A 25,255-nucleotide genomic window follows, 5' to 3' on the forward strand; every position below is an offset into this window, starting at 1 on the left:
CCTCAAAGAAGGAAGATTGAATTTACCGAAATAAATCAAGTGAAAAATTGCAAGACGTTTGGAATTTTAGCCCTTATTGTAGATGCTCTATAATATTGTAGAGTATATGAGAAATGGTGTCCAGTCACAATCAGGAGCCCACAAGGCGAGACAGGCTCTTTCCATGCCAACCATGTAGGTTTTGGCGTATGCATTAGTCTAATTGTCTTGCAGCAGTACCGAAAGACTGAGCGATGAACTCAATATTTCGACAAACTATATCATTGACAAGCTTTGAGCGGTGTCAATTACTCAGGGTGGCGAATGATGGACGAGTGTGTAAGATAATCTGAGCATGAGGTCCAGATGACCTTTCCTATGGCGTCTTCGCGCATCATTAGTACTGCACTCTATAACAAAGGTGGCAAGAAGACGGCGGACTGTACAGCACGTTAGTAGTCGGTATCACTAGAGGGCACCAAACACCTTTATGCTTCTCTTTTGATCATCTATACAGAAAAAGGAGTGTAAAGTCTTCGCTTTGTGTCAAGCACACAATCCAGAAGACGCAAAAGTGTTGTATCCGTTCATGACATATAACAAAGGTTCGGCTAAGGAGCGATTTGTTCATGAAATTTTGCGTATAAAAAGGGGTTGGTCCAGACGAGATATTGTTTCGATTCAGCAACTATATATCTTTCTCCAACCAAATATCCAGCGTACACATTGAAGCTATAGATAGTCATCAGGTATCTCTAAGTTCTACTGTAGGTGCTCTATTTTCTATCGAACACAAGATATGCATGTCTCACACGCATCATTACAGCGATTCTCGTCATCCCCCTGTAATACTGTCATATTCAAACTCACATTGCAAACATGAGTTCTGGACGAAGACGCGACCTTTTATCGAACTTCATGCCGAGTAGAAAACACAAGGAGTCCATAGAGGACCTGGAGAAGTTGACAGCTGAACTCATCGACAAGGTGGAATTATACCGAGTTACAGCATCGACCTTGGGTCCGACAACAAGTCGAGTCACCGAGAGTGTCACGGACCTAATTTCCAGACATATTCTAGGGAGAAAGCCGAACGACGACACTGAAGTGAACCAGATGTCTCTACCCGAACAAAGGGAGGCTCACAGCCGTCTTACAAATCAAAAACGTATTCATCGACCCGAAGTTGCAAGAAGTGCGGCGGCATATGTTTATAACAAATGGCGGCAGATTACAGATAGCGATTCTTGCAATCCCGATTCAGTCGACCAAAGCCTGAAAGCTTTGACATCAAATCCTGAGATAGAAGAGCACGAAGCTTATGCTGCCAACTGGCGTTTTGACGTCAAATTCCATCCTAACGCTAATATGACCAATAGACCATTAGCCAGGAGTTCGGAAAACTCCATGATGGTATCAATGAATAGCAGTCCGCAAGCGGCTTGAACATAGTTTCAAAGGCGCGGCTGTTTGTGCGTGATGAGCGTGAAGGCGGAGCGTCTAGTGATTACAGTACTCCTCTCAATGGAAGAGGACAATTTGTACAAAATGGGTACATGCATGAATTACGGGGGGTCACGTCTTATGTATACAGAATAGTCATAAACCAGGATTCGGCGCCGAAGATGCCCCAACTCCCTCAAGGGTTACTTTTGCCTCTATCACTGATTTTTACTCCATACTGTATGTGAGCATGGATGATATATCTGCTCTCGGTGAAAGAAAACAAAGGATCGCATATCAGTAGACATTTTCTTGTTTGCTTCCTTTTTCCCAATTCTGCCAGGGTGGAAATGAAGGAAGTCCTTAGTGACTGTGGCTCAAATTCCATTAAAAAACCTACCAGAGGTTTAGAGAAAGTTTTAAGAACACTGACAGAGAGGACCTTGCCCATTGAAAAAATCCACAAGAAAGGAAGGACCATTCAGCGACTCGAGCACGCAATGAGATGACTTTTCTTCCTTTAGAGATTGCTACGAAGGCATTGTCATGATCGATCGAAAGGATTTGGATGCAAGGTGTAAAAATGGGTATCCCCAGAAACACGCTCACTTCTTCGTCACATTTCCTTTTTACATCTTTCAATTTCGTTTCCTGATTGCCTTTACTTCCAACGCCGATAAGGAGACACATAGTACGCATAATGATCATATTGGGGCTCATTGAATATCGCCACTTCCCCCCTTTTGACCGGTCGCAATCATCCTTAGACATCAGCAATTCATGACTCCCACTTCCACTGCAGCCTGAGGCAATGATTCAACAGACTGTGATAACGATCAAGAACCGGAAACACAAGCTAATTTTAAAGGATATTTTGTTCCAACCCACTCTAACCTTGAACAGAACAGTAGTACTGAGGTGAATCCCGACCAGGATTTGCAAGGAAATTCAAGCTACTCTCATCGAGGAGCTGTCCCGCCAATGGACTGGAAATATAAGAGACCGTTTCACATCTAGTTTGGGAGCTGGGCTTTCCCTAAAAGGAAAAGATGAGATATAGGTGCTCCAATAAACTGTAACCGATTTTGAAAAGGCTGTTCAGAAATCATCCAGAAAACCTAGTCCCTGCAAGGTTTTGTCAGATTTGTGCGGACACTAAGGGCATTGGGGCAGATATGGTAGACTTTTATGAAGGAGCTCACTCCGAGTCCGGGGATTAAGCATGTCGACCATGAATCATATGAAGTGTGGTTCATTAGAAAGGATAATAGATATAACAATCCTACGAAGCGATCTCCAGAGACCTTGGACTTGCTTGGAGCAGAACAGCCATACATAGAGCCTAGGTATGGGCGAAACGCAGAGCGTGTTCTATGGAGACGATTGGGATAGAGGGGGATGCCATAGATTTATAGAGACGGATACACATGCTCGTAAACACGACGTAGATAGAAGGAGTCCGCCTTCTCTTCGTTCTTATGCATACGGTATAGCCATTTCTGATCTCAAGAGTAAGTCGTAAGCAATAATACTCGCCTCTTCTGTCCAGTCTTAATGCTGGACTGCCTGACTAGCTGCTCACGTGAAAACAATATTCAAGCTGCGTCGTTTGTGCTTGCGCAACCAGTGACAGGTATAGCCGCCAACCCTCTGCTAGACAACCCATCCCATCTTTCTATAACGCTCCTGGTTCCCCACTGACCCTTTCATCATGGGGTATTTAGTAGTAAGGGAACGTACTTGGATGCCTGGTCTCAGGAGAACTTACCTTTGACGCGAAGGCCGCAAAGGAGAGACAGAAAAGACTTTCTTTCGAGTCGATATCGACAGACCCATTCAGCGAAGTCGGTCAGGTGGTCAGGTATGGGCTGTCTACTGACTCATTCACTATCTACACTATCCCTTGCTCATTCTCACGAGTGATCCTGACGAGTCTTTCCTCTTCATACGATCATAAAACATATTTCTGCAATACTGACCAAGAACAATCGTGAGTACACGGTTTATCGCAGCGATCCTGAGCTAGTCATCCTACTATTGGTTGGAATAGATGAGGTTCATGCTTTACGATATAAGTACTACTTATATACAGTGACGCACATCAATGAATAATACAGCCTCTCTTCCCAAGCTACCTCTTGCTCAGCCTCCGATGATCATCGTCACCCAAACTTCTCATATTCTTCTTGCAACATGCGGTCTATTGCTCTGCTTCGCGGTTCCCTTTCTGGTCTATAACGCTGCCACGATGACCAGGCTGGTCAGAAGTATCCCTGCTTGTCTCAGACAGCAAGCGGTGAACGAAGAAAAATCAAACGAGAATCTGACCCCGACCGCGGACACGAATATGAAAGTTGCAAAATCCTCAGATCCAGAATGGACACCCTCGTCAACAAAAGAAGGTGGCAAGATATTTATTCGTACGGTCAAACGTGATGCTGTCCAAGCGAAGTACAAAAAGAATATCCGAACTCACATTCTTCATGATCAAGATCATTTCGACAAGGAGAGTACTCGTACCCCTGTAAAAAGGTTTGGAAATCCTGTATCCCATTTTCATAATATCATCTTACCTACCACGTCTCCTGGAGACGATAGATGGGCGGCAGATATTTTGAATTATGATGGTCTCCTTGAACTAGCCAATAATGGTCGAAATCCCTTACCACCTTTCTACGAAGATACGATGACTTCATCAGATAACTCGTCTGAAGAGGTCTTACAGCCGAAGGAAGCGAATGCGACCGATATGAAGGACAAAGTCGGGAAGGAACCTGTGTTCTTTTGGCATAAATGGAGACTCGTTAAACAGCATTTGGGTGAATACCACAAGGCTACCACAATTACTGATATCGTAAAAGGCGATGCCTCTTCCGATGTATCAATGTTTTCCGTGTTCGACGGACATTCAGGAGATGGCGTATCGGATCTCTTGAGGAGGACGTTACATGGTTGTTTGGCTTACGCTCTAGGTAAAGCTCTGGAGGACAAGCAAGAACGGATCTCCAAAAGTGACGAATCTCATGGAGATAGTAACTTTGGTGTTCAGACTATACTCAAGCCTAAGGTATTCGCGAATGTAATCAGCCAGACGTGAGTGCTCGCGACGAGTAGCATAAATATATCACCTCATACTCATAGCCCCCAAATATGGTCTGATATTCATGTGTTCTCAGTTTCCTGGCAGTAGACAGGGACATCGTCAATACACCTCTACTGATAAGTAATCCAGCTCTCGACATGGACTGCGGACAAGACCGGTCGTCTGCTGCCAACACTGACTTGTCGACCCTTTTAACTTTGTGTAACATTTTACCAGGTGCATCTTGTGCTTTAACCGTGATAATGGACGCTCCAGCCCGCAGGGTATACATTGCTAATTGTGGAGACTCAAGAGCCGTGGCTGGGTGGTGGAACAAGAAAGAACAAACATGGAGATGTGATGTTTTGACTGTAGACCAGAATGGCGACAATCCAGAAGAATGCACCAGGTGGGCTTTTGACCTGTAATCAAGCCTGTTTGAGCTGAAACCCGATTGTTAAATACCAATTAGAATCGATTCGGAACATCCCGAGCACGAGAGAGGAACGATAATGGTAGACAAAGGCGATGGTGTAAGGGTGTTCGGCGCACTCCATCCTACGAGAACCTTCGGCGATCACATCTACAAGGCTCCAGCCAAACAATGGAGAGAGTAAGTCTGACTTTCTTATGAACAACATTCAGGCGTATCATAGAACGCCGAGGTCAAGGTATTGACAGGATATCATTTCGTTATAGTAGTGAGCAAGTAAAGCAACCTTCAGCGTATACTACTGTAGGTTACATAAAGATTTCTGTCAGTCCAATCCCGATCAAGATTGGGGTCACATAAACGCGAAAGGGAGAAGCACTCCACCTTACGTTACTGCTAAGCCTGAAGTAGCTTGGCGAGACCTTGATGCAGATGAAGCTGAAGAACTTCGTTTCATTATCTTGGCTACTGACGGTCGTGAGTTCGACTACATCCCCTGAGATTCTTGAAGCTCATGTGTGAACGTTTGACTGCACATAGTGTGGGGGAGACTCAGCTCGCAAGAAGCATGTCAGCTGGTTTCCGCCAATTTAACACATGCCAAACAGGGCGATGTAGAGAAAGCGAAGCTTTCAGAGTTGATCCCACTTTCATTTTGTACTTCGGAACCTAAACATCACGATCCTGCAGGAAAATTGAATGTTGATGGCCGCTGGATTTTCGAAGATCAGAATTCAGCTACTCATTTACTCCGAAATGCCTTTGGAGGGAGTGACAGACAGTTGAGAAAACAGATTCTCAGTCTGGGGCAACCGGGTGTCAAACATATGAGGGATGATACTACTATCACGTGAGTAATTGTCGTATCTCACCATCCAGAGGACTTGTGCTGACAAGTTTCATGGAAGTGTCATCCATTTTGATCGGTCCCGAATGAAGACAGAAAGTCAATGAAGACAGAATGTCAAGATGTTCAGCAAGAGCAGATGGAAGAGGGAGTGCCTACATCTGAGAGCAAGTCGGAATAGGAACGATTCAAAGATTACTATCCAATCTCATGTGATAATCAAATGCTACATACCATCCCATCCTGACACATTACCATCCTTGTGTAGAGCAGCACATGACATGCATATTTCGTTACTGTGTTGCCCAGCGGGATCCGTTGAAATGCGAAATGAACAAGTCTGTTCGAATGAAAGAGGATTTTGCCATGTGCCACTTTGCCACTCGAGTTGAAATTCGATGTTTACTCGTTTCTCCAACTCGTTCCGTTTGAACATTACTTTTATCCCTCGTATTAATCCTTCGTTACATTTCAGATTATATTTCTCAGCAAACTCTCTGCCTTCATAAGGAACTTTGACAAGATGGAAGGTTTTGGACTGCCCATGAGCTTTGGTAAAAAAGCCAAAGCTGCTTCATCAACGTTCAAATCAAAAGTGGAAAGCTCCAAAAGATCTGAACCCGTACGTTTTCAGTTTATACTTCTTTCCAGTTTGAGTCTATCGTTGCATGCTGAGTTTATCGACTCAAGGCTCCACCTCCACCCGTAATATCTAAAAGTTCTGAGTCACAGGAACCTGGACCCTCAAAACTTCCTGCTGGTCCCGCTAAGCAGGAGGAGGACGATGACGATATTGGACCATTACCACCCACTACCTCTGAAGTCGGCGCCGGTACAGGAGCGAAGCGAAAAGCTGATAAAGAGGCAGATGAAGACGGGAGTGATGATGAGAGCGAATACAGTGACGAGGAAGAGATAGATAGAACACCTGTCACCCATGAGATAGTACTGAAAGATCATACCAAGGTAAGTATAGAGACTCGGTCCTGCGACACAGACACACATGCTCACCAATGATAAAACACTTGATACAGGTGCTATCAGCTTTGGCGATAGATCCATCAGGAGCTAGGGTCGCTACTGGGTCACATGATTATGATACGAAGATCTGGGATTTTGGCGGAATGGATTCTAGATTGAGACCATTCAAGAGTTTTGAAGCGAACGGGAATTACCATGTGAGCTTGTATTCCTGGTGCGCTTCCTTGAATGAATACAGCTTACAATCAACTCGAACAGGTACATGATTTATCTTATTCTCATGATGGACACAAACTACTGGTTATATCGGGTACATTGCAGCCGAAGGTGTATACGAAAGACGGGGAAGAAGGGTGAGTCCAAACAAATACGCAATACTTTGGAAACGAAAACTGACATTTCACCATCAGGGTGGAATACAACAAGGGAGATGTCTATCTACGTGACATGAAAAATACAAAGTGAATAACTCAGCACGGATTGACAATCGGGAGGAGCTCAGGAGCTAACGGTGATACGGCAGCGGCCACACAGCAGAAATAAACGGTGGATCGTTTCATCCCACGGATAAAACCCAATTCCTGACCTGTTCCAATGATTCGACTCTGAGGTGAGGATCCTTCGGTCTCTCTTAATGATGCTACACGCAGCTGACGCTTGGCTCTTTTAGGATATGGGACGTTGAGAACAAACGAAAACAAAAGCAGGTGATAGTGGTCAGATCGAAAGAAAGAGGTGCGAGAACAAAGGTTACATCGTGTGCTTGGAGTTGGGATGGGAAGATGATAGCTGGAGGTGAGACATATCTCTGCCAAAATGCATGTGACGGAGACTGATCAGATTGGCAGCATGTTTCGATGGTACATTGCATATATGGAATACTTCTTCGAATTTCGCTAGACCCAATTATAGCAACGAAAATGCCCACACTAAGAATACTGAAACTACTGGTATCGCTTTTGCTAGGGATGGATTCAGAGTAGTTACGAGGGGTGGTGACGACACTGTCAAATGTGAGTTCTGACATTTGTTCCTTTACAGAATTACACGTATTCTGATCTAATGCGACCTTATGGTGTAGTATGGGATATAAGATCAATACGGAAACCGGTAGCCGTAGCTACAGGTTTAGACAATCTTTATCCCGAAACGAATATCATCTTCTCTCCAGATGAGAGATCGATATTGACTGGTATAGCAGCACCGAAAGGCCAGAAAGGTGCTTTGGTATTTCTGAATTCGGAGGATCTCAAAGAGGAGAGGAGGATAACGGTCGGTGACGGAAGTGTGGTCAGAGTAGCGTGGCATTCACGTATCAACCAAGTGAGTTCTGCCTAGATATCCTCCTCACTTGTATTGCCGTATATTAAAAGTCGTGCATTGTAGATCTTCGCATCACTATCAACAGGGGCATTACATGTTCTTTACAATCCTCATTCTTCGATTCGAGGTGCTTTACTTCCATTATCAAAGATGCCTAAAACAGCTCCACGAGATCCTTCGTTCTCTTCAGCCGATTTGAAACCTGTCATTTACACTCCAGACGCATTACCAATGTTCAAAGATCAAGGACATCGTGAATCATTGCATCAAAAAGAAAAGAAAGCCAAGAAGATGAAACCCATGGAACCCGTGAGAGGTGCAGGTAGAGGTGGTAGATTAGGCGCAAGTGAAATGCAAGGTTTCGTACAAACTTTGTTCCCATCAGAATTACAATTTGAAGATGTAAGTCATCAATCATCATAATTTGTGGTCCGTCTTCCTGAAATTGAGAAGATGCTGATCAGCGTTTGATTGCTGCTTTCCTTAATTAGCCAAGAGAAGCTTTACTCAAATATGCTGAAAAGACAGATAAAGATGAAGAGGATGAGTGAATTGAATAAAAGTCTATTAGGTTTGGAAGGGAAGAGGAAATGCCTAGACACGATCAAAAGCTGCTTGTCGATTTGAACGAAGGACGACTTTCAGTTTGATTGTCATACACAAAATGTCGAAATGCATTGAAAAAAACCTAAACCTATATCAAAGAATATGAGCGTTGTGCTTATTGAGCGGCAACTCTTCTACCCATTGTACTTCCTAAGCCAGCATTGAAACCACCTCTACCTCTTCCACCTCTTCCTCTATATGAACCTCTATTACCACCGCCTCTTCTCTCAGTGTTGTTTCCTCTGTTACCTTCTTGTCCACCTGCACCTGTTGTTCTCTGTCCATCTCTCTCTTGACCTTGGTTAGCTGAACCAAGTTTGAGGTCTAAATTCTTTTCATTTTGATCTAACAACGAAGCTGTTTTCTCTGCTAATTGTTGTGCGAGTCTTTGTACCTCACTTTGTTCAATTCGGTGGAATATCACTACTCCGTCGATTTGATCTAATGATGCTGGTAATTCATCGGTATAGATCATTCGTGAGATTATTGACGTTACGGTTTGTTGAGGGAGTGAGAAAGTCGTTGAAAGATGAGATAAAGAAAGGGAAGCGTAATATGATGAATATGTGAATAAGTAAGTTCGGAGACCTTCTTCTTGGATTTTCCTATAAACGATAGTATGAATATCAGTATGCTTTCGAAAAGTTTCAGAACGATAATGGTTCACTCACTTTGATAAGATATCCTTAACCTCATCGACGTTGTCCAACAGTGACCAAATCTTTATTGACAAGATCAGATCTCTTGCCTTTTCCCATTCACCAGCTTGAAGAGCTTTTGAAGCTTTTATGATGTGATCCCTTGTGTTCTCTGGTGGACCCATGAAAGCTTGTCTATCAGCAAGATCTAATAACCTCTTGAAGACTTTTGAGGTAACTCTTCTTCTTTGTTCTTCGGTATCTACACTTGCCAATAAAGGTACTTCGATGAGCATACATGAAGTCAAGTAAGCAGCTTCGAGTAATTCGACGTTCATGTGCATGTGGAAAGGTAATAATCTTCGTTTTTCGATCAATTCTTGTTCAGGTGACAACTGTTGTTGGAATCTTTGAACGGATTGAGCAAGTAATTCCTTTTGTCGTTGAGTCGCGAACATATCAGCTAAGATCGTTTGACATTCGGTGATGTAACCAAGTTTGAATGCTGCAAGACCTAATTGCATGATAGCTCGGTTGTAGAGAATTTGAGTGGTGACGTCGGCGTGTTGAATGGTATCTTGCAAGTGGGACATGAGCAGGAGATCTCGAGCTTGGTGATATCGTCCATGGGTAGCGTGGTTGTAAATGTGGAAAAGAATAGCTCGAGCACGTAAAACAGGTGCATCAGATCCGTAGATGTGAACGCATAGGTCATGGATGAGAGCATCGGCGCTTCGTTTATCGGTGACTTTGGACTCAAAGTGATCAATGATGATGTTAGGCTAAAAGACTGTCAGTTTCGCGTAATGCTTAATGATGGGTGGACTCACTTTGGCATATACGTGCTCCAATCGTCTCATGACAGCTCGTGCAGAGGAGTCGGATAGATTTTCTCGTTCGAAGAGTGATTGAGCCTTGACGATAAGGGTATATAGAGGTGTTTCTTCCCTCAATCGCTCAATGTAGTCAGATCCTTTCTCGTGAGCATCGGTATGTTGAAGGGTTTTAGTGAACTATTCAGGTAAAGACATCGGCTTAGTTGACAGTCACAAGTGTGTGTGATCAGTCTTTACAGCATACTCACCTCATTGTCCAAGCTCTCCAACAAACTGATCAAACTACCAGCAACAGCGACTCTCTCCTTCTTTCCATTAACAGCCGTAGGCTCTCTCTCTACCAAGTCATCGTATTCCCCTACTGTCTCTTGAACAACGTAATCCTCATTTTGTAAGAGTAAGGTAATAAGTTGATCGAGTTCGGAACGACCTTGGACCCAAGATTCATGAGGGATGTGAGCGAGATTTTGTGAATAGTCTAATCGAGCAGGTACAAGAGCAAGGAGGACTCGGAGTTTCTGGTAGGTCGTTTCGGATACTTCGAGGAGTTTGGAAAGGATTTTGATTGTTTCAGCTCGGTCAGTGTTCTAGGGGTATGAATGTGAGATGAGCTGTTTTTCCTTATGATCAAGCCAAAGAGGTGAGAGCTGACTGACCTTTCGACCTCGTTGCTCAAAGATATCACGAAGGGTCTTGAAAACACCTTCGGGAGTCAAGTTGAGTGCTTTACCACCTTTACCGATAGTCATGAAGTCTTCGTTTGCCTCGTCATCACCTTGAGCGGCTTGAGCTCGTTTGACCGATTGTTTTGGTGCGGGAGCAGCGTTGGCGGTCTCGTATGCCGATGTGTAAGCGGCGGGATCCTACAGCAAATACGATATCTCGTCAGTACACCCATTGTTTCTCCAGATAACCTTCATCAATCTATGATGAACGAGTAACTCACCTCAAGGTAAATCTTAAGTACAGCCTCAAACTCCTTTTGTTTCTTTTTGAGAGTTTGTTTCATACCATTCAAAGCTTTAGCTTTTCCAGGAGCCATTTTCTTTTTAGCTGATTTCTCCGCAGTAAGAGTATCATTGACATCTTTTTCCAACGATACTAAAATCTCAAGGAATCGAGGTGGGATATGTCCTGCGGCAGAGACGGTTGTAGCTACTACTGTGACTTGATGTCTTTGAATAAATCTAAACACTTTATCTAATTCGGAAGACGCTAATACCCAATCACTGTTTCGTACTGCATTCGTGATGTTGTGAATGGCTGCTTCCATTTCAGCGAATCTGGATGATCAAAACCATCAGTATCAGGACAGTCTCACACAGAAATAGCTTCAATGGAGTAGATTCTGGATAAAGGGATTGTGCACTGACCGTTTGTCTTTGGCACTTAAGACGACTGTCTTGTCTTCCTCTTCTTCATCTTCATCAGTCGAGTCTGCACCCATCAAGAACTTGTTTCCTTTGGCCTAGAAAAGAAAGAAGAATCCGCCCGTCATCAGCTGTCTTGTTCGTTTCCGCCTTGACTCTATCATCAAGGATAGGTGATATACGTTGTCTAACCAGATAAGGTGATCTCGCAACCCTAAAGGCCGCTCGCTTGACATAAAGAAAATCTGGACTTACAGCTCTTTCATCATCACTATCAGTCAATTCCTCTTCATCCTCCTCATCTGAAGATTCTTCGTCACTATCCTCAGCGTCTGACCTCAAGAACATTGATGCTTTATTTTTTGATTTTTTAGCTTCAGCCAATTTTTGATCTTGTGCTAAGCCTTCATCTCCCGACAAGATGGATTCTTCAGATTCAGATCCAGAAGATGAAGATGAATCATCATCTGATCCTAATTTCGCAAAGAACGACATTTTGTTTTGCTGCAGTATCTAATCTACCTTTTATTATTTGATATAAGAAAAGTTGATAGGATTGTCCAAAGTTGAGGTCAATTTAAGGATTGGTCGGTATGATTCGTCTTAGGGAAAAAGCTGATGTTTATCTATTTCCAAAGTTGATTTGCTACCTTTTTCAGTCGTCTGGATGATCTTGCGTTCTTCCAAGGACGTTTTTTTTGTGCGAGTATATGAACCACTCCAAATATTGGATGAACCAAAGAAGGTAGGTAGATGGAATGGATTGAAACAATAAAACCTCCAATTCACCTCGTTGAAAAACGCTACGGTGAGCGGCGAAATGGGAATCCCCGAAAACGCCGAACTTGATAGTAAAAGCGAATGAGGAGAGAATTGTCAATGTGGCACTTTTCAGACTTGGCAATATTCTTTGGTTTTTGCATTTACTCGTAGGATCAAAGATGCTATCTACCTCAACTACTATCCTACTTATTTGATGGTCTAATCACACTTGGGGGAAAATGCTATATCCAATCTGAACGATATGGTTCTGAATGTCCATCCAACGAAATGGTAAAGAGAACTCAAAAGAAAATTCAAAATGGGGGAAAAAGGAGAAAAAAGAAGATTTATCTACTTTGTTTGTATCTACGTTAATATGTCATGAATCGTTATAAAAATTAAATTTCATCGCCTTTTGAGTGTAGAGAAATGAGAGGAAAAATGCTATGTACTGTATGTATTGTGCTATTCTACTTGTAAAACCAAAAAAGAAAAATGCTATGTAAGGGTATCGATGCTTTGGGCCTATCTAAAATGAGTTGATTCAAGGGTATAAAGGCGATTCCATTCGAAATGAAGAGCAAGAGAGAAAGTATGTAAAAAAAAGGAAATCGAGAAAGCGAAATGCAGGTGAAAAGACCGAAAAGGGTGGATTAAGCTTAAACACCATATCTCTCGGCTAGACGTTGTCTTATCACAGGTGGGAAATTGTTCGTTTGAGCATCCCAGTTCGCCCCTAATCCAGATTTGAATCCTTGTAAGATCTATCGAGAGATCCCGGCAATCAGCTGTGTCCCCATATATGGAGGATAACATATACTGCGAACTCACGGATCTGAACATTTGATCTAATTGACCTGATGGATGTTGCCATTTACATACGGCATTACAAAAGAAGATGAAGCTCTGCATGGCACACGAAAGTCAATCAATGATAATGGGACTCGAGTCAATAGAATGTGTAGACACTTACGTTTTGTATACCTTCGGGGTTTGCACTAATTAACATGCAGAAACCTCTGAAAGCGGAATCTTTTTCATCGTTATCTTTGATTTCCCATAAGGCAGTACACCAAGCTTGAGCAAATGTTCCTAAATCAGGAGCTACCAAAGCTGGACAGACTAAACCCAACCTTCCAATAGTTACAGCTGCGTTTTCAGTCAACGATTTGGGTGATTTCGTATTTAAGAGGATAGGAACTAGTCTTTGGATTAAAGCAGGGACGAATGGTTCTAATGTTGATGAATCTCCATTGAACTGTAAAGCAATTTCTCCAACTGCCCATGCAGCATTGTTACATACAGAGATGCAATCGACGGGTGGTTCAACGACGATCTGTTCGATTACACTGGGAAGTATTTGTGGGACAACAGGTTTCAATAATGGGAAACATGTCATTGACATATCACCTAGTAAAGCATGAGCAGATTGTCGTACAGGCGGTTCAAAGTGCTGCATACAGTCAGACAAATCAGTTCTCTGTCCACTTCGATCCCTCAAGCTAGAGTTCAAATTTGAGATCGCCAACTCACGGTCAAGCAAAGAGCCAATAGATGAAGCAAAGGTGGTTGACCGTCTCTTATGAGAGCATGCATTTGATCTCCTAAACCTTGAACCAAACCAGACAGAAGATCCAGAGCGACAACAATGAATGTTCGATCGGGTTCTTCGATTTCATCTGGGTTCTGTTCGAAGACTTGATATTGGGTTAAGGTGACGTGAATGATATTCAGGCATCTTTGATAAACTGGTCCAGTGTAAGTTGAGAAAGATCCTCCGGCGGCGATGGAGATAGATGATAAACACTGCATAGTAAAAGTGGAATTAGCCATTGAACAGTTGCAGATAGAGATGGTCTTATTCACTTCGAGCAAGGGAACTAGATCAGGATCTTGATCATTCAGTTTCTGCCATCTTTCGATCAAGGGAGGCATTAAGATATCCAAATAACCAGGTGAACCCAAAGCTGCTCCAACCGAATCAGCAAGCGTACCAATCGCATCGTAGAGGATGAGCAAATTCTTCTGTTGATATTTGGAGAAAGCGAAAGTGAGATTTCGTAAGATTGGTTCGAGGAAAGGTGCCATTTCAGGTCCAGCTTCTTCTTCGAGTGTAGCGAAAGCTGAGCACCCGGCTTCTTGGACTCGCTTGTTACCATCCAGAACCATTTGAAGAAGCTAGTGAATCACGTAAATCGAGTCAGAAACGATTTCCTAACATTAATGCGACAGCTGATAGCTGATCACTTACACCTTCCATAGTCGGGATGAAATATTGGGTCTTATCCTCCATGTTGACGTGAACACACCAACTGGCATAGCGACCAAGAGTCCAGCATGTGATCGATCGTACGAGGGCCTGGATACAACCAGTAAGCATGTAAGAGATGATGTAGAATAAAGAGATGAGCAGACCTTTTTATCTTGGAGCGTTTTGAGAAGGAAAGGAATAAGTTGTGGTAAGTGAGGTTCGAGACCGTCGATACAGCCTTCATGGTTATTTAACATCAGTCGAGGCAGCTTTGAAAGAATCTCAACTATGACTTACCCTCAGCGATAGCACCCAAAGCCAAAATACCACTCTCCCTTTGAGTCCACTCTTGGTCAAAGATTCTATCTCTGAGATAAGGTAATAAGATATCCAATAAATCGCTTCCAAATGATACGGCGATAACGTCTAAAGCGGCAGCACTACATTTTCTTATATTCCATTCACCTGAACCGTCTTCATCGTCAAAGTAATCATCATCATCTTCTTCATCTTCTTCATCTTCATCGAAAGCTTTATCTTGAGCTTCTCTAGATAAACCTGCACCGGATTTCGATGAAGAAGGATCATTTGTTTCATGTGTAGAATGAACTTTTGATGAATAATTTCTTGGTTTAATATCCGTTTCTTTATCGGCAACAGCTTCGTCCACATCATCAATATCCAATATTGCTATATCCCAATCTGAATAAATCATTCCTTTCAATAACAACGGAGCTATTTTAGGTAGATAAGGTCTTAGTTGATCTTTTAGAGTTGAATCTTCTGCAAAAGTCAACCAAAATTCACATGCTTCCAAAGCGACTGTATCGTCATCATCTTGAGTACAGAATGCGATATAATCAACAACGTTGCTCATTTCAGGTACTAATTTATCTGGTCTTGTACCTAAGATTAATCCTAATGAAGCACAAACGCATTTTCGTATATCAGGCGATTCGTCGGCTGCTTTGGCGAATAAAGCTTGGATGTAACTGTCGATATTGGCAGTGACGGATGGTACGCGAATGGCTAATAACGATTGAAGGATTTGTAAAGCATATAAACGAATTTTGGGTGCTCCATGTGCTGTATATTCAACAAATTGAGGTACTAGATGATCAAGTAAATTTTTACCTTGAATTTGGAAATCTAATTTATGAGGTGCATCTTCGCAGATCTTTTGAAGCGAGTTGAACGATCCCTGCAACAAAAGACGAAAAAATGTCAGTAATTGATGGATATACTCATTCCCTTTCTCGGTCGTGATCAGGAAATCCAAAAAGAGAAATGGGGTGGAATCTATTCACTCACCTCGATGATATTGGCATCTCCACTAGCCATACCTTTAGTCAAAGCATCCAAAGCTTCAGGCCATCCACCAGGTTCTTCATTTGATATCAAACTTGTGATGACCGTACCAACAGTCTGTCTTACGATTTGATCTGGATCAGCCAAACCATTCAGGACAGTAGCTTTCACATATGCCATTGCTCTCGCATCGTTGTCATTGGCTGCAGGACCAGATCGTTGATTGACTGCGTTTTTCAATAATAATCCAGCTACCGCTCGATGTGAATCTTGTTCGTTGGTACAGTGGATCAAAACATGCGCTAGGTATGCAAGGAAATCAGGAACGAAACGTAGTTGATCAAGTCGCTATAGTTCATGAAATCGAAGGCAATCAGCTTCAATCCATCATTTCTCAGACCAGTAACAACAAGGTATAACAGCTGTTATCCCATTCGTGACAGTAGTCAACAGATCACTCACCTGCGCAACATTCCTCTGCACTTCACTATCCGTACTACTGGTATCTCTCAGCATACCCAAGACCTCCTGGAGACCTTGCTCTGAAGGCTGCCAGGACATATTGAGTTGATCTCTATAGGGGTGTTATTTGGTCAAAGTGATGATTTGAAGAGCTATCTATCTGATCAAGCTTGGATGACAAGTCGTGAGATGACCAATATGGAGGGATTGGTGAGAATCACGAGAGGGGTTGCGTGTAGGTGGTATATATGATCGTTTGTATGATACGGTATGATGACCTTTGTGAACAATGCTGAATGGGATACACGCACTGTCCAGTTAGCATACAAACAGCAAATACTCTCTACTCCTTCCTTCACTGTAGCAGCGAAAAGAGCGGGTCTCCACTAAACGAAATTATTTAATAAACAGAATGTGGCACTTTTCGTTGTTACAGAAAACACTCTTGAGATAACTTATTTATTACCCTGCCTTTGAGTGCTTTCATCCGCCACATTCCTGAGCTTGACTTTTGACGCGACGCGTTGTCTCACGTGGCGAAATGCTCAGGAACAGCAGTTCATCTCACCCCCCGCTTGAAGATCAAATAACAACAACAACAACAAAATATGTTGAAATACATAACATATCATTCACTTACAACATATCTTAGACGCTAACCCTTCTCGCACAAGGTCAACATGCCTCCTAGAAGGACAGCAAGAGCTGTGTCTGGTGCATCCGCAGTGTCTACCAGTACAGCAGCACCCACTCGATCATCACGAACCAAGAAAGTTGTATCCCCTATACCTACTCCACAACAAGATAGTGACGATGAAAATAACGCTTCACCCCAAGAACAATCAGAAGATGAGGAAGAGGAGGAGGTAAAACCCAAGGTAAAGCGAGGGGCAGCAAGTAAATCAAAAGCAAAGGCAGCCCTTGCACCAAAGAAAAGAGCTACGAAGATGCGTGTCTCCGAAGCTGATTCAACGGTCGGAGCGAAAGAGGAGGAAATGCCTGAAGACGAAGAGGAAGCTATAGAGGCTATAGTTCCTAAGAGCAAGAAGAATACGGCTGTGGTGGAAAACAAAAAGAAGAAGAAGGTTGTTCTATCGGATGACGAGGATGACGCTGAAGAAGAATTACAAGAAGCTCTGGCTGGTAGAGATAGAAGAGCTTCAACAGCTATACCTCCAACTCCATCTTCTACACTTGCTACCCCTTCAGCCAACCATCGAGAAAGGAGTGTTACACCTAAAGCTTCTTTATCCCAAATCCCGGAAACTCCTACACCTGCATCACACGATCAAGTGAATGAACATAGTGATGCTGAATCTAATACGACAGTAAAACTCGATACACCGTCAAAAGAGCAAAATCCTTCTTCATCACGAACCAAAACTCAAACGCAAGGGTATCCACCTTCGACACCTCCACCGACTAGACCTTCACCACCTCAAATATCAGTTGAACCACCACCTGCGCCAACGCCCACAGGCCCTAAACCGAGGTTGACAATCCATAAACTCGTTTTGGTAAATTTCAAATCGTATGCAGGTAGACAAGAAATTGGTCCTTTCCATAAAAGTTTCTCGGCTATAGTAGGTCCAAATGGTAGTGGTAAAAGTAATACTATAGATGCTTTATTATTCGTTTTTGGTTATAGAGCAAGTAAAATGCGTCAAGGTAAACTGAGTGAATTAATCCATAATTCAGCTGGTAAAGAAGGCCTAGAGAATTGTTCAGTGGAAGTATGGTTTAGAGAAATCGTTGATTTGGTAAGTTATATCACTCCATCGCGATTGAACAACTTGGTCCGTTCAGCTGCTCAATTGCATTACTGACATCGTTCAATTTTCGTAGCCCGGTGTAGACAACTTCTTGCTGGTACCCAATTCACAAATCGTTATCTCACGAACTGCATACCGAAATAACTCCTCTAAATACACTATCAATGACAAGACTTCTTCTTTCACAGAAGTCACTACCCTCCTTAAAGGCAAAGGTATTGATTTGGATCATAACCGATTCTTGATTCTCCAGGTGAGCTAAAGCTTCAGGCGAATCAGATGGTACTGGGTACTGACATTCTCCTTGATCTCGTAGGGTGAAGTCGAATCAATCGCACAGATGAAAGCCAAAGCTCAAAACGAACACGAAGATGGACTTTTGGAGTATTTAGAGGATATCATTGGGACTACGAAATACAAAGAACCGATCGAACAAGCCAATTCAGAGGTAGAAACTCTGAATGAGGAAAGAGGTGAAAAGATGAACAGGTTAAGAGTGGTTGAAAGGGAGAAGGCTTCTTTGGAGGTGAGCTATCAAGTTTCCCAAACGGGTTAAACATCGAAGCTGACTATACTTCAATGAGTAGGACAAGAAACGTGAAGCGGAAGATTACTTACGAGATGCGAATGAGCTCACTCGAAAGAAATCTTTGCTATGGCAACATCATATGCATACCTTGCAGAATAATATAGAGATAACCACTAAAGCAATTGTGAGTGCACAGTCCCGCTTTCCATCATTAGACGATATAAGCGCTGATGTCGCTCTTCTTATATAGGAAAACCTTGATTCCGAGCTTGGTAATGAACAAGAACGTAACGCCGACCATCTTTCTAAAATCGGTGATCTACAAAAGGAATATGACGAGAAGCTTGCAGCTTTTGATGAAGTCAAACGATTAACAGACGCCTTGGTTAAAGACTCGAAGAAGTTTGAAAAAGAGGAAGTTGGTTTAGCTGAGAAGAAGAAACACCTTGTCACCAAGCAGAAGAAGTTCAAAAAGTCTATTCAAGAGGTAAGTCCTCGGGATCCTTCACTTGAATTCTGGTTCAACGAATTGTTGCCACGACAGGTAGAAGAACGAATGCTGATAGATTGATCTCTACCTTCAGGACGGCCATGCGAAGTCAGAAGCTCTCTCTGCGATCGATAATCACAACGCCGATCTCGATAGGAATAGAAGTAAAGTAACTGACCTCGAAGAAAAGCTGGAAGCCGAGCAAGGGGAACTTGAGGAAGTTGTCGACAGTCTCAAAGGTAAGTCAGCTATGGGAAAGATCGCGTCGAGATCACAGCTGATTGATATCCGCAAAACATAGACAAAACTGCTGTATTCACCAGTGAGATCGAAATCAAGCAACGTGAACTCGAGCCCTGGACAGCGAAAATAAGCGAAAAGCAATCACTCATTGATGTAGCTACTTCCGAAAGAGATTTGCTTGCTCAAAAAGCTACTTCTATGCAGGATTCCTTGAATGAAGCTAAAGCTATTCTTCAAGCCTTGAAAGATGGTGATGAAGGTAAACATGAAGAATATAATGCTTTGAAAAAGGAGCAAAGTAAAATTAAGAAACAACTTGCTGAAGCTGAAGCCAGGTTACAGGTAAGTAACCTTCTGATCGGCATGGTAAATTGTGCTCATATTTCTATCTAGGATATGAATGCCAGATCTGAACAATTACGAAGCAAGGTTTCTGCTTCAAGACACAAGACTGATGAAGCCAGAGCATCTCTTGCAGCTGATAAGAGCGAAAATGCTGTTTTGGGTAGTTTGAAGAAACTTCGTGATCAAGGTCGTATCAAGGGTTTCCATGTAAGTCGAGGGATATCTCGTCAGTCTGAACAACGCATCTGATATATACTTGAACCAGGGTCGACTTGGTGATCTCGGTGTCATTGACGATAAATACGATGTAGCAGTCACTACAGCTTGTGGAGCTCTCAATAATCTGGTGGTAGACACAGTCGAGCAAGGTCAAGCTTGTATCGAACATCTGCGAAAGGGCAATGTTGGACGAGCATCATTCATGGTACTCGAGAAATTACCTCCTAGGGATTTAGGAAGAATTGAAACACCCGAAAACGTTCCTAGATTGTTCGATCTGATCAAGCCAAAAGATCCGAAATTCGCTCCTGCGTTCTATAAAGGATTACTCAATACTCTAGTTGCTGATAATTTGGTACAAGCTCAAAGCATCGGTTACGGAAAGAAAAGATGGAGGGTCGTGACTTTAGCAGGTCAGTTGATCGATCCATCAGGAACAATGTCCGGAGGTGGAGCAAAAGTATCAAGAGGTGGGATGTCATCGAAATTCTCAGCCGACAAAGTAGCTCCTGAAGTTGTAGCGAGATATGAGAAAGAGACGTCTGCTTCAGAAGAAGAGTTATTGAATTTCCAGAATGAGAAGAAAGAAGTTGAAAAAGAGGCCTCATCTTTGAGAAAGAGAGTGCCGGAGATTGAGATACAGTTGGAAAAGATCGAGTTGGACGTGCAAACTCAACGAAAGAGGATCGAAGAAGGTGAAAAGAGGTTGAAAGAATTATTGTGAGTGATATCGGAGTCCAGCACAGGGCGGACAGGAGAGCTGATCTGTTTGGATGGATAGATTGCAATCTAAACCTGATGCGGCAGATGAGAAACGAATCGCAACACTCGAATCTGAAATTGCAAGTTTGACAAAAGAGACTGAGAAATTACGTCAAAAGTCATCTGGAATAAGTGAACAGATCAAGTCTCTCCAAAACAAGATTTTGGACGTCGGAGGAGTAAGATTGAGAGCCATTCAATCTAAAGTGACGACAACGAAAGGATTATTAGATTTAGCTAATGAATCGATAACCAAAGCTGAAGTTGGACAAGCTAAATCATCGAGAGATTCAGAAAAATTGACTAAATCAATCGAAAAGAATAAATTGGCTTTGGAAGAAGTTGAATCTGAATTGCAAGTTGTCGAAAATGATTTAATGGCAACTTCGACTGATCTAGGTATCATAAGAGAAAAAGTTCAAGAAGCGATGGATGCTACTGAAGATACAAAAGATGCATTACAAGAAAGTAAAAAAGAATTAGATGACAAAATGCAAGGTATAAACGCTTTCCGTGCTTTAGAAGTGAGTCCACAACCTCACTTTAAAATTAATTGTGTGCTCTCGTGTGGATAAGGGGGTAGATACTAATACCGATACTTGGCAATCATAGATGGATATCAAGCAGAAAATAGAAGATAATGCTAGAATACAAAAAGATAGTAAAGATAAATTCAAACATTGGAGGAAGAGACATGAAGAATTGGAACTCGTATATATAGAGTAAGTCAGCTTGCATAAGGATATGGGTGTAATTCAAGCTGACAGATTGAACAGCGAGGAAGAGGAAGAAGAGGAAGAACAAGAAGCAGTTGTGGAGACACCCGCTAAATCCAATGAAGGTGATGCTGCTGCTGCCGACGTCGAAGGGGAAGGAGAGGGAGAAGGCGAGGAAGGGCATGCTGGAAGTGCAAAGAAACCAATCAAGAAGAGAAAAGAGAACTCTACTGAATTAGTTGAATATTCACCTGACGAATTGCGAGAGGTCGATAAGGAACTGTTGAACGCTGAGATCACTGAGCTTGAAGGTAAGTATCAGGCGTCCTCTGCAGCTCGACCACCTTGCCAGGAGACCATGAAAACACAATTCTCAATCCCACTGATGCTTAGCTGACATGAACGTATATGTGAACAGAGGAAATCGGAAAAGCTAGGCCAAACCTGAATATCTTGGCTGAATATCGAAAAAGAGAAGCTGAATTCCTTGATCGTGCAAGAGATATGGAAGCCGTTACGAACGCACGTGATTCAGCCAAGAAAAGATATGATGATTTGAGAAAAGTCAGATTGGATGAATTCATGAGTGGTTTCACGGCTATCAGTTCTAAGTTGAAGGAGATGTATCAGGTGAGTCTAATCACTTTTCCACGATTTGGGTGAACCAGTGTATCTCTGGAGTTGAATGAAGGACGAAGCTGATGACAAGGTCAATTTCAGATGATTACTATGGGTGGTAATGCCGAAATCGAATTGATAGACAGTATGGATCCATTCTCTGAAGGTGAGTTCCCCGTTGCCGTCTTGACGATGGAGAATATCACGCTGATGATGCTTCTTTAGGTGTGGTACTATCTATCATGCCTCCTAAAAAATCTTGGAGAGCCATTGCGAATCTCTCAGGAGGAGAAAAGGTGAGTCCTCCATATATCTTCGGCTCCATATCGCCTCTTCGATGTACTGATATTGTCGTTTTCACAGACCCTCGCTTCACTCGCTTTGGTATTCGCGTTACATGTCTTCAAACCCACTCCACTGTACTTCATGGATGAGATTGATGCAGCATTGGATTTCAAGAACGTTTCCATTGTGGCCAATTACATTCAATCGAAAACCCAAGCTGCTCAATTGTGGGTTTATAATACCTCGTCTTGCCCGTGGAATCCATATGGATAGACGAGAATGAATTGCTGATCTTGATTTTTGGATTGTCATGTAGTATCGTCATTTCATTGAGGAATGATATGTTTGAACTGGCGCATCGATTAGTAGGAATCTACAAGACCTCCAATGTAAGTTTCTTATCTCAGTTCACTATACTCCACTATGTAGTGTTTTAGATTCTGCAATGTACCACATTCAGAGGATGAACAGGCTAACTTGGAATCATCCTACAGTGCACAAAATCAGTAGCAATAGATAATAAAGATCTCAGACTTCAAGCTAGACCTAAACGACCACCTGGAGTACCACCGACTCCAAATAGAATACCTCCGACTCCAGGAAGGACGATCATGTCTACTCCGACGCCGATGCTGAATAGGATGCCTCAAACTCCAAGCACGCAGATCAGGACGAAAGAAGATAATATACCCAATACGCCGAGCACGATAATCGCCTGATAAGCGTATCATCTTATTCAATCCATGAGGTAGAAAGTAATGCAGACTATCAGATAAAGTAGAGTATTATAGATGATGATTATTACATCCGACTGGTCTTATTAACGGTATCTTGGGTATAGGGGATTGGCCATTTTTGGTATTTGGTATAAACCATATATTGTTGTATATTATATTCGTTATGAATTAGGTAATTGACATTTGAGTCAGCAGACGACGCTCAAGTCCCGCTGCTCTGGGTAATGAAGTTGACCATAATTTAGAGCAAAGAAGGGGTAATTTCCAAAATGCATATGCAATGCTAATTATATCAAAACGAATTTATCCTTACTTCTACTTTTGCTCTAAGCATTTCTTTTGACCCTTCGCCTATACCCACTCTCGAGGATTTTTCAACACATCTATCAACTCTGCTTCTCGAGTGCCGGATCCTTCTGTACCTAATGGACACATATATTCCCATCGAGCGGTTTCGGGCAGACTAGGGTGATGTGAGAACGTCAATAATCATACAACTGGGAGGTAGTAGGAAAAACAACTCACCTCATCAAGATACTCTCTATTCTAGCACCAGGGGTATGTAAACCGAATTTTGTACCTCTATCATAAACCAAATTGAATTCGACATATCTACCTCTTCTCAATTGTTGCCACCTTCTTTCCTCTTCGGTCCATTTCCTGTCTTTCTGTTTGTACACTATAGGTACATAAGCAGGTAAGAAAGCACCACTTGCAGATTTGACGAATTCGAACAAGTCATCTTGTGATTTATGCGGCATTGTTGATACTGGAGGTTGATTGATTGGAGAGGAAGTGGTTAAATCATCAAAGAAAATACCACCAACACCCCTTGATTCACCTCTATGATTTATATAAAAGTATTTATCACAAGCGATCTTAAAATCTTTCCAATACCTCTCATCATGTTTATCGCATGCTTTTTTAAGTTCTCCATGAAAATGTATACAGTCTTCAGGATCAAGATATGTTGGAGTCAAGTCTGATCCACCGCCGAACCACCAAGCTTTAGGTGTATTTGCGTTTAGCGGATCTTCAATTTCGAAATATCTATAATTCAGATGGACTGTGGGAACATGTGGATTTCTGGGATGTATTACGATGGATAAACCCGTCGCGAAGAATGGAACTGTTTCTGTTGGTGGTGGTAATGAAGGATGATCAGGTAACATTGCCATTTGAGCTTTGGGTGGTAAGAAACCATGGACGACAGAAACGTTTATACCTGCTTTCTCAAATATTCTACCTCCTGATAAGACACATGATGATCCTTCTCCACCTTCTTTCCTAATCCATGAATCTCTCAAGAATTTAGGTGGTTCAGGTGAAGGTGAAAATGAATTGGGTGATGAAGTAGATTCAATCTCTTCCATCGTATTCACTATATGATCTTGTAATGATTTCACCCAATTCGCCATACGTATACGCATCGGATTCTATATGGTGATGAAATGTGTATCAGCTCCAGCTCGGGTTCGCATACTTATCTGGAAAAGACCTATTGTATCAAAATTGGAAATCACTCACCTTCGGATCATCTTTCTCTATAGCGTTCACAGGTTCCCATGGATAACCATGAGTCTCAATAGCTTCAACAGCAGGTACGCCATCACATTGTACCTACAGTCCAAGCTGTTGTCAGCACGTCCACTCCCACAACCCCGCCTTCGATGCGATACGTCCTCAAGCACAAGATACTTACCGTCCTGGATTCCCTATAGCTCGCTACGACGTTATACAAAATCGCCCCTGTGAAGCCTACTGCAGCAGAACCCGCAAGAGACTTCCATTGAGATCGAGATGCGTTTGACGTAGGAGTTGAGTAAACTCTCTTACTCATTTGACCAAAGGTGCTGGCGGTGGTCCGGGGAGATGACCGAGAGAGGGTGGGTCGAGCAGCTCTTAGAGCCGCTATTCGCAGTGACATCCTGGGTTGGTTTTTTCTCTTGTTTCTTTTCTTTGCTTCGAGCTGCCAGAAAGAGATGGGGGGGATAATATCTCAGGAATCTAAGATTGCAGATGGGTTTTATGCATTGACAGGATCAAGGAAAATACCGGAACATGTTATATGACATTATTGTTAAGTTGCACCATCCCATTTTCCCCGGTACACTCCGATTCATTATTGCTGGTTGGGGCCCCACGTGACCCACCAAGACGCCATGCGCACAGACCCACGCGGCTATTTCGGCAGTAGCAAACTACTACTCGGTAGCTG

General features: G+C 42.6%; 7 protein-coding genes across 7 annotated transcripts; 4 read left to right on the forward strand and 3 right to left on the reverse strand.

Annotated features, from left to right (window-relative positions):
• Positions 1-858: 858 nt before the first annotated feature.
• On the forward strand, positions 859-1,425 carry IL334_006416 (uncharacterized protein; the record flags this gene model as incomplete). Its single annotated transcript, XM_062938118.1, has 1 exon — positions 859-1,425. The coding sequence occupies one exon, from the start codon at positions 859-861 to the stop codon at positions 1,423-1,425; it is 567 nt and encodes a 188-aa protein (XP_062794169.1).
• Positions 1,426-3,526: 2,101 nt separating this feature from the next.
• IL334_006417 (uncharacterized protein) lies at positions 3,527-5,791 on the forward strand (the record flags this gene model as incomplete). Its single annotated transcript, XM_062938119.1, has 5 exons — positions 3,527-4,515; positions 4,599-4,913; positions 4,977-5,117; positions 5,245-5,414; positions 5,478-5,791. The coding sequence occupies 5 exons, from the start codon at positions 3,527-3,529 to the stop codon at positions 5,789-5,791; spliced, it is 1,929 nt and encodes a 642-aa protein (XP_062794170.1).
• Positions 5,792-6,307: 516 nt separating this feature from the next.
• IL334_006418 (uncharacterized protein) lies at positions 6,308-8,639 on the forward strand (the record flags this gene model as incomplete). The annotated part of the gene is made up of 11 exons (XM_062938120.1): positions 6,308-6,406; positions 6,475-6,750; positions 6,819-6,962; positions 7,024-7,118; positions 7,176-7,226; positions 7,289-7,375; positions 7,436-7,560; positions 7,614-7,778; positions 7,847-8,088; positions 8,152-8,490; positions 8,580-8,639. The coding sequence occupies 11 exons, from the start codon at positions 6,308-6,310 to the stop codon at positions 8,637-8,639; spliced, it is 1,683 nt and encodes a 560-aa protein (XP_062794171.1).
• A 170-nt stretch (positions 8,640-8,809) lies between these two features.
• Positions 8,810-12,033, reverse strand: IL334_006419 (eukaryotic translation initiation factor 3 subunit C; the record flags this gene model as incomplete). Its single annotated transcript, XM_062938121.1, has 8 exons — positions 8,810-9,299; positions 9,366-10,114; positions 10,163-10,345; positions 10,417-10,755; positions 10,825-11,031; positions 11,115-11,451; positions 11,542-11,636; positions 11,794-12,033. 8 exons carry the CDS (start codon positions 12,031-12,033, stop codon positions 8,810-8,812), a joined length of 2,640 nt encoding a protein of 879 aa, XP_062794172.1.
• Positions 12,034-12,959: 926 nt separating this feature from the next.
• IL334_006420 (uncharacterized protein) lies at positions 12,960-16,420 on the reverse strand (the record flags this gene model as incomplete). The annotated part of the gene is made up of 10 exons (XM_062938122.1): positions 12,960-13,064; positions 13,132-13,206; positions 13,274-13,753; positions 13,834-14,106; positions 14,167-14,478; positions 14,552-14,659; positions 14,716-14,789; positions 14,849-15,752; positions 15,863-16,207; positions 16,322-16,420. The coding sequence occupies 10 exons, from the start codon at positions 16,418-16,420 to the stop codon at positions 12,960-12,962; spliced, it is 2,775 nt and encodes a 924-aa protein (XP_062794173.1).
• A 581-nt stretch (positions 16,421-17,001) lies between these two features.
• IL334_006421 (uncharacterized protein) lies at positions 17,002-23,019 on the forward strand (the record flags this gene model as incomplete). Its single annotated transcript, XM_062938123.1, has 18 exons — positions 17,002-18,081; positions 18,167-18,346; positions 18,410-18,619; positions 18,681-18,806; positions 18,873-19,109; positions 19,207-19,351; positions 19,414-19,697; positions 19,749-19,907; positions 19,966-20,639; positions 20,701-21,205; positions 21,294-21,403; positions 21,458-21,708; positions 21,816-22,027; positions 22,118-22,181; positions 22,241-22,311; positions 22,379-22,527; positions 22,617-22,689; positions 22,795-23,019. 18 exons carry the CDS (start codon positions 17,002-17,004, stop codon positions 23,017-23,019), a joined length of 4,755 nt encoding a protein of 1,584 aa, XP_062794174.1.
• Positions 23,020-23,388: 369 nt separating this feature from the next.
• Positions 23,389-24,964, reverse strand: IL334_006422 (uncharacterized protein; the record flags this gene model as incomplete). Its single annotated transcript, XM_062938124.1, has 4 exons — positions 23,389-23,500; positions 23,563-24,473; positions 24,565-24,657; positions 24,740-24,964. The coding sequence occupies 4 exons, from the start codon at positions 24,962-24,964 to the stop codon at positions 23,389-23,391; spliced, it is 1,341 nt and encodes a 446-aa protein (XP_062794175.1).
• Positions 24,965-25,255: the final 291 nt, after the last annotated feature.

This window comes from Kwoniella shivajii, chromosome 9 (assembly GCF_035658355.1).
Source record: "Kwoniella shivajii chromosome 9, complete sequence".
Classification (NCBI taxonomy): Eukaryota; Fungi; Basidiomycota; class Tremellomycetes; order Tremellales; family Cryptococcaceae; genus Kwoniella; species Kwoniella shivajii.